General features: G+C 35.4%; 1 protein-coding gene across 1 annotated transcript; it reads left to right on the top strand.

Annotated features, from left to right (window-relative positions):
- Window positions 1-5,275: 5,275 nt before the first annotated feature.
- Window positions 5,276-5,710, top strand: LOC145105872 (uncharacterized). Its single transcript, XM_079042951.1, has one exon. It carries the CDS (start codon window positions 5,276-5,278, stop codon window positions 5,708-5,710), a length of 435 nt encoding a protein of 144 aa, XP_078899077.1.
- Window positions 5,711-9,162: the final 3,452 nt, after the last annotated feature.

The following is a 9,162-nucleotide window of genomic DNA, read 5'->3' as shown; positions in this document are numbered from 1 at the left end:
AAAGCATTAATACTACCAACTTCATTATCAAAAGAAAAGGTAAAACCTTGTTTGTACAAAGCATGAAAAGAAATAATATTCCTCCCCATTTCAGACGAGTACACACATTTATTCAAATCTAACTTTAACCCACTATCTAGCAACAAAGTATAAACTCCAATCTTGGTAACAGGTGCAACCTTCTTGTTCCCCATGATTAAGTTTATCTTTCCGTGCTCCACATCCTCACTTCTTCTTAGGCCCTGCAAGTCACAACAGATGTGAATACCACAACCTGTATCAAGAACACAAGAATTAGAATATGGTGAGTTATTAGACAATATAGTGTAAATACCTGCATGGGATGGTTTCACTTTCCCATCCTTGACATCCTGCAAGTACTTTGGGCAGTTTCGCTTCCAGTGCCCCTTATTTTGACAGTAGAAGCATTCAGCATCCTTAGGGATGGCAGAAGGAGTGATAGAACCACCTTTGGTTCCAGATGAGGAGCCTTCAAGGGACTTTCCCTTGGTACCCTTCGAAGGGTGCTTCCTCTTCTTCCCTTTGCCTTGCCCGATAGCCAAAACAGGGGTAGTAGTAGGAGTAGGAGTAGCAACCGACTTACTCTTAAGACCACTTTCGGCAGTCTTCAGAAGTCCTTGAAGCTTACTGAGTGTGACTTCCTCCTTGTTCATGTGGTATGTCATACGAAATTGATCATAACACGATGGCAAGGAGTGCAAAATGATATCAATTGCCAACTCCTCAGGGAAGTTCACATTCAGTTTCATTAGACGGTCCACATACCTTTGCATTTTCTGCATGTGGCTCGTGATTGGTTCGCTATCCTTCATACGGGTAGTAATCATGGAGGAGATTATTTCATACCGCTCTTGACGAGCACTCTGAGGTACCTTGCCATCAGATCCTGATGCATCTCAAAAGGGTAATAATCCTCATAGGACTTTTGGAGTTCAGCTGTCATGGTGGCCATCATGATGCATGCCACCTTGGTGGCATCTCTTTCATGTGCCTGATACTCAGTGACCTCCTCAGGAGTAGCAGTGGACTCATCAAGCTCCTTTAGCTCCTTATCGAGGACATATTCCTTGTCCTCGTAACGAGTAACCATCCTGATGTTCCGGATCCAATCCATGAAGTTGGAACCATCAAAGATGACCCTCCCACAAAGGTTCATGAGGGAAAAGGAGCCAGTAGGGTTAGAGCCCGAAGCTTTGTTGTTAGAAGACATCTGAAAAGAAGAAAACAAGTTTAGATTAGATATATCGAATCCTTAATAATACACCCAAATATAATATTAAGGCTAGGATCCAACACAATATATTATACCTTAGAAGAGGGATGTCGTAATCTAACCTATAACATATTTGAAGGTAGGTGAATTACGATTCACCAATTTCCACCATGAAAAACGAAATGAATTATTAGGTTTAATTGGTTTTGAAATTCCTAGATTCTTTTGAGATTCATTGAACTTTTCAATGGCATGTTTCAATCTCGATTGTGCCCTTCAATTTTTGTGACTGGGATGCCGAGGATCACAAAACAAGGTGTGAATAACCATACAAATTCACTTGGTATCCTTAATATTATCACCTAATCAATGTGCCGGTTAACCACACGTGCTCCGCCGATCTATGATAAACATTAAGTCACCCTTCGTGATCCTTACTAGTCCAAGTTAGTGTGCCGGTTAACCACACACGCTCCACCAACGACTTGGTAAGGTACAAAGTGTGAATTTCATGGGTTAGCACCATATTCACATTTTCCTAAAGTAACTAAGATTGGGAATTTATAAAAGGTTTAGTTACTTTATAATATTCATCATACTTTTAATGAGAATTTATAAGTCCTTGTCCTACCCGTTCGGCTAACGACCCTCCACCAGTCAAGCAAGCGGTGGGTGAGAGTGGACACCCATTAAGTTGCCATTTTATAGGCAACAACCTTATACCCACCTTATAGACTGGCTTCGTGAATGAGGCGTACTAGCGGTAAGACGACTTTGATCTTATACATATATATAATAATTAACCATTAATGTTATAAATAGTATATTGGTTGAATTTTAACTTTTAAAACTCTAAGGGTTTGGAATTAAAGTATATTAAAGTGTGTGTAACTTTACAAATTCCATAACTTGAGGACAAGTTTTGAAACTATTCAAAACCTTTCATTTCATAACTTATGAATTAAAGGTTCATAAAAATAAAGACTCTTCATTTCCATGTAACTTATGTGTTTTAAGTGTGTGTTTAAAAGAAGTGTCCTTTGGATATCCATAACTTGAGGACAAATTATGGACTCCATTAAAACACATAAATGATCAAGAATTAATCCCAAACAATTCAGCAAATAATTCCTATCATCTTCTAAATTCATAAGAACATGAACATGATTATCAAAGTTTCAAAAATTATATGAACACATACAAAGCATGAAATTTTGATATATGCTATTGTAAATGGATTAGAACAACCATTACACCAACCAAAAACAAGTTTTAAAACACCAAAACAGTTTAGGGTAATGTTTCTAGTCCATTTCCAGCAGCAAAAGTCGAAAATCTGCATTCTGAGGCTCCTACTCGCCGAGTGCACGGACCTACTCGCCGAGTAGGATGAGTTTACTCATGAACTCGGCGAGTCCCCCCATGGACTCGGCGAGTTCATCAGGCAGACAACAAAAAAAATTCAACTATTTTCACTATTTTGCATCAAGTATCAAACAAACAAGCCTAGGCTGTGATACCACTGTTGGGTTTTGAGTATTCTAACACTTCCTAAGTGTACATGAAACCCTATTAAACCTTGGATCTATGTTTGTCTAAGATACATGCAAAATATTATTTTCCAAGGTTTATAACCTATCTAGCATGGCATGGGGTACTTTTAACCATAAAAGAACTAGATGAATTACATACCTTTTGTTGATTGTTGATTCCTTGGAGTTTGAGAGCCAAGCACCAATAATGTGAATGCCTCAAATGGAAATCACAAATCACCACAAACTTGGAAAATGTATGAGAGAGTATACTAACTCTTGATTTTGGCCACCACACTTACACACACATTAGCCTCTTTTTCATGCAACATAAGCTTGTTTATATAGTGTACATGGTTAGGGTGAAACCCTAATAACCCATGTCTTTTCCTCTTCCAAGGATCCATGGGTAAAAGCTCCATGGATCATCCATGGACATCCATATAAGCTTAGCCCATTCCCAAATGAGTGTTAGCCCACACCATATAAATATAATAGCCCATGATTTAAATAGTCTTCCTTTTAATCACTAAATTAATTCATAATTAATTCAAGATTAAAACTAATTAAGTAACATGACTTTATATTAATATATTATAACTTATAATATATTAATAAATCGTAAGTATACAACTCTCATAAAATTATCCATAACTAGTTTGGGTGAAGTGCAACCCAAATGGACCATGTCGGGTCGGGTCAAGTATATACCAAATAAGTTATGGACTTAGACATCTTATCCAACACTTCTATATCTGACTTCTTTCTTAATGATTGAATACTCACCTAAAGTAAGGAGTTCTTTGGAAGTTCTTGATTACCGGGGTATATCAGGAAGTGGGAAACATGTTCTACTACATCTAAAATTGTACCATTTAATAGGTTGTCTGTAGATCTTGCTGCTTAATTTAAGTGGACAACAATATCCTTGGTCGTCGTCAGCTAAATGTGCATTTAGGAATATATATCACAATGACTTGTCACCTATAATATGTCCAAATTGTCAACATCCTTTGTGTTTAAGTGGACCACAATACCGGTGATTGACCAGATCTAGACATGCAGGCGTGTGCTGATAAACGATATTGGATTGCTTGACAACTTTGATCCCAAATATTTTTGTTTTTGTTAAATTTGTTCATAGTTTTCCTCTATACACAAATTTAGGGGGAGAATTAAAAAAATTCAAAAATCAAACAAAAATCAGAAAATTAAAAATCCAAAAATAGTGTTATTTCTGTTTTATTTCTTGTTCAGAAAAATCAAAAATCCAAAAATATTTTTTGTTTCTGTTTTATTTTTTTCAGAAATGAAGATTAGGGGGAGAATTAAAAAAAAATCAAAAATCAAACAAAAATCAGAAAATTCAAAACCAAAAAAATAGTGTTATTTCTGTTTTTATTTTTCTGTTAAAAAAAATCCAAAAATATTTTTTGTTTCTGTTTTAATTTTTTTTTTAGAAAATATGAAAAACCCAAAAATATTGTGTGCTAAGTTTTCTTTTAGTTTTGTTTTGTCTTGAAAAGTGAATTCAGGTGAAGATGAAACTCATAAAGTTTGTGTCGAAGATTTCTGAGCCAAGGCTTCATCCGTGATCATCAAAGAATTCTCATTCGAAGGAGCAAGAAATGCAGATTATTCTATCGACATTCAATCTTTCAACCCCAGAAGCAAGGCGAAGCTGCACTTGAAGATTAGGTGACAAATTGCATTGAAGCCTCCTCAATCAGTCTGCTGCTATCTTGAACCTGCTGAAGTGATCCAGAAGATTTGTTCTCTCTGATGTTCTCTCTGAAGATTCTCAAGCTGAAAGCGCTATCTTTGAAGAATCAGTACATCAAGCCTCCTCACCCAATGTGCGTTCAATGCCAAATTCTGAAGAAAAGCTCAAGTGCTCAAGATGAAGTCATTCATTGAAGATTCATCAAGTTCATCTTGAAGTTGTGAAGAATTTTAAGATAAATGCTGAAGCCAAGCTTACAATGAAGATGAACAAGAAAGCCAGCTACTTTTTAGGGGGAGCTTGTTGGGGCATTTAAGAAAAGAAAGCTATAAACCAAGGGGGAGATTGTTGGGTCAAAAATATGGTTTATACTTTACTTTTCTAGGCATTAATAGTTTTTGGTCGTGTAATATATTTTTGCAGTTGTATTTACGGCCCAATGGGTGTTTACGACCGTAAACCCATTTACGACCGTAAACCCATTTATGGCCTATGTTTCTCATGTATATATATAGGGTGAGGGGTGTGAGGAAGTAAGATAATGATAGAGAAAAATCTAGAGAGAAGAGGGGAGCTTAAGTGTATGAAACTTAAGGTGTGTTCTAGAGAGAGAAAGTGAATCTTGTGTAAGGAACTTCAATCATATCATCAATACATTCAAGATTCATCATCTTCTTCTTCTCCTTCTCTTCTATTTTGATATGGCATCATCCGTTTGATTGGGATTCTGCACCATCAAACGGATCTGATTGATACTCAAGCATTTTGGGGACTTACAGTTCAACCATGATTATCAAAGGATTACCAATCAAGATAGGAGATCCATGCCAACTCACCTTGCCTTGTGAATTTGGCAATTCAATTTCTATTAATGATTTAGCCAATTCGGGGGCACGCATTAACCTCATGCTTTACTCTTTCTACCAAAATCTCGGATTACCAAATCTTCAAGACACAAGGATGACAATACGCATGGCGGATCACTCAACCACATACCCTAGGGGAATAATTGAAGACTTACTACTCAAAATTGGAAAGTTTGTTTTTCCGGTTGACTTTATGGTTCTCGACAAGAAGGAGGATCAAGAACTTCCAATTATTTTGGGAAGACCATTTTTGAGTACCGCAAGAGCTCTAGTTGACATCCACAACTTAAAGCTCACACTTCGTGTGGAAGATGATGAAATTACCTTTGAGATGATTCCAAAAAGTGAGTCATGAAGCACCAAAAGATGAAGTGTCGAATACGGATGCTATGGAAAAAGATCTTGATGATCTAGTTGCAATTGAAAAGATGATGGAAGAGGAATTAAAAGTTTGGGAGGAGCCCCGTGGTGAAAAACTAAAACATATGAAACGAAGAGCCTCGATTCCCATGACATTTGAGGTATTTACATTTACAACACCTAAGGTTCAAGAGAAAGAAGAAGTTGATGAAATAGAAGATGATTTGTATGAAGAAGTGGAAATAGTTAATGAAGACATGGATGGGGAATTAGAGGAGCCAACTTTTGTCAAGAGGGAATTAGACAAGCAAGATCCTAAAGGAGATGACAAAACGATAAACAATGTAAATAAGCAAGGTGAAGCGGTAAAGCACAATCATAGGGAAAGTGCCAACAAGAAGAAGAAGGAGAATTCGAAGAAGGCATACAAACAAAGGGTTCAAAATTACAAACGCAAACGGAAGGAGCAAAAGGAGTAAAGGGAGATCCCACTCCCAACCACAACAACATAGAGTGGGAAGGAGTCCGGCTCACGACTCCTAAAAAAGAAGCGCTTTTTGGGAGGCAACCAGATTTTTAGAGTTTCCATTTTCTTTTCCTTTTCATTTCATTTCTGTTTCTAGTTTTATTTTAGTTTATATTTTTAGCGTAACCAATTGATCATGTGTTTCTCTAGTCTTCCAAATTTATTTTGTAGTAAAACAGGTAGATACGTGAAGCGGTGAAGGAGCTTAATGTATAAGAAGTTGTGCAATTTCTGAAGATCATAACTGAAGACCATATTCTTGGATAAGTGTGGGGTTCCCACATAATGAAGAGAAGAGAATTTTGAAGAATATTTACTGGAAGAGAATATTAGGAATAGTCCTAAACATTACGAAGAGTCGATGCATTACATTGCATCTTACAAGGTTCTTTGAGAAGACACCACAACGTGGACATCATCCCCACGTTCTGGGAATTTATTTTATCACGATTACATCTGACTGCACCAAGTCGTGGCGTCCTTAGACCATGTCATGGTGATCTTATTTTCCTGGACCATTATGACTTTCAACTTTACACCATGTCATGGCGGTGCTTTCCCATGACGTGGTAGCGGTTCAACACATTTTTCAAGATTGGTTCATTGATTTATTTCGATCCGACACATTTACATTTACAAGAAGAGAGTCCAGAAGTACTGTTTACAAAAATTATACGAGAAGTCCAAGCTTTACCACACAAGTTTCAAAATTCGATATCGTTACTACTACCCAAGGGGAGTCTGTTCCAATTCTTTCTTTTTAATTATATTTTCTTTAAGTGTTTTAGGGGTTGACTATAGGAAAACAAGCATTCTGATTAAAAATTTGAAACATGACTAGGATTTAAAAAACTATGAGAAAGATCTGAAACAATAATCTAAAATTGAATCTAGTTAAAAAATTGTTGTGTTGAGATCAAGGTTGCTAGTGTTGTGTGAGACGATCCGATGCGAATTTCAATGTTTAATTAAGCCAATATATGTTATAGTGTATCTATGGCTTCCTTATCCTAGTGAAATCTTGGAACAAAAACACGACATTGCTTAGTTTGAGGGCTACAATATGTTTAGCATCGTCTACCGGAAATGCATCTAGTAGAGCTTATATAGTCATTTCACATTAGATTAGTACCTCTAACCAATAAGGGTTGAAGTTAAGTTCCCTTGCTTAAGCATATGTATTTTCAGGATTTTTAGTTTTTAAGTGAAAAAAAAGAGAAAAAATATAGAAAATAGAAAAAAAAAAGTTGCAAAAGTTCAAAGAATAAGAGTCTACAAAGCCATGAAGATCAAGAAATATCAAGAAAAGTTTAGAAATCGAAGACTAAAGAATAAGGCGAAATTTTCCAAGTTATTTATTTTATTTTTATTTTCTAGCTTATTTTTCCATATCCATGTTTGGGGCATAACAAAAATTTTCCTTGAGTTTAAGAAAGTTTTCTATGGATGGGATCAGAGGGATGCATAAAATGAATGTTCTTCGAAAGAGGTGAGGAAGTGCTTATGAAGATTGTGAGTATATTGGATTGGGGAAGTTCTTAGGAAAAATATAAACAAAAATATTTGTGTTGCAGTCTTGGAGTAATAGATAGGCTCAAAATGGATTGTCATGTGCGATGTTGGTAGCTAAATTCTTTATATGATGATAATAAAATTAGTTTTGTTTGAGGGAAAGTAAAAGTCAAGTATGGGGTATTTTGATATGTAGATAATTTACTACATATTTAATGCATATTTCTAATACTTTTAGCTACAATTAGGGTCTATATGGAACAAAAGATACTTATTGTGTTTAAAATATGTTTTGTAGCGGAAAAGACTTGCTCGGGACAAAAACGAAGCATATGAGGAGCTGAAAGAGGGAAATGAGAGCTAAAACAAAAGAAGAAGAAAAGTAGACTGAAGACCACATTGTGGTGTTTTTCAAAAAGACACGGAAAATGGAATATTCGCAACCATCAGGCTGACTTGGCAGTCACAGGATAAACTCGAAGATCACGTCGTAGCAGTGGTTAACCACGACATGCTGATCAGATTTTTACAATTATAAAAATTCCGAAAATTAGGTCGAAATTGGAGGCAGGAATTCATTTTTCTTAGGTTTATTGCGACTAAGAACCCTTAGAAACCCAGAAGAAGATCGAAATTCAATTAAAGCTCAAGGATTGAAGAAGATATAGAGGAATTCAACAATGATCTAGTTGGATTGCTTGTCGTACTTATGTCTAGCTTATTTCATTTAGATTTACTATGTTTTCCTGCTATAATGAGAGGCTAACTACGTTTTACTTTGGTTTAGTGAAGATGAACTTGATAAATATGTTTTTATTTCGATATATGGATGATTATGTTTGATATTTATAAACCCTAGCATGTTTTAGTTCTAGTTTTCATTGCTTATAAATCATATTTTGTGCAATAATTGATCATATTAATTGAATGAATCAATCTCCTAGTTGTTTATGATCATGAAATAATTAGAGCAAGGATTATTCACATTTTAAGAGCTAGTAACTTTAATTGTGTTAGAGAGCATAATTAATCTTAATTTGTGCTTGGTTGCTTGACTTGATCATAGGAGAGTAACTATTATCATTCATAGTCCAATTGTGCTATTATCAATTTAGTGTTTAACTTGTTCATGATCATTGCTTTGTCATTCATAAATCGGTAGACCTAGATATTTGATCATAATAGCTAGTAAATTGCTAATCAATATAATCTATCCATTCGAAATGAACTATTAGAAAAAGTGAAATTGGATCTAGGTAGAAGTATTCTTTTAATTCTTGAAGTTATTTTGTTTTCTTTTCTTGCTTAATTGCTACTTGGTTGTTTATGTTCTTTGGATCTTGAAAAATCTGTGAAAACCCCCAAATCATAGTTTTTGTCTTTGTTTAATTAGAAGTAGTTAATTTATA

This window comes from Lactuca virosa, chromosome 4 (genome assembly GCF_052849685.1).
Source record: "Lactuca virosa cultivar CGN04683 chromosome 4, Lactuca_virosa_CGN04683_v6, whole genome shotgun sequence".
In the NCBI taxonomy this organism is placed as follows: domain Eukaryota; kingdom Viridiplantae; phylum Streptophyta; class Magnoliopsida; order Asterales; family Asteraceae; genus Lactuca; species Lactuca virosa.
The sequence above is the reverse complement of the archived record's forward strand: the minus strand, read 5'-3'. Positions and strand labels throughout refer to the sequence as shown.

What these genes read in the sequence shown, in the direction of transcription:
- LOC145105872 (XM_079042951.1), top strand. Translation starts at nt 5,276, where the DNA reads ATGATTATCAAAGGATTACCAATCAAGATAGGAGATCCATGCCAACTC.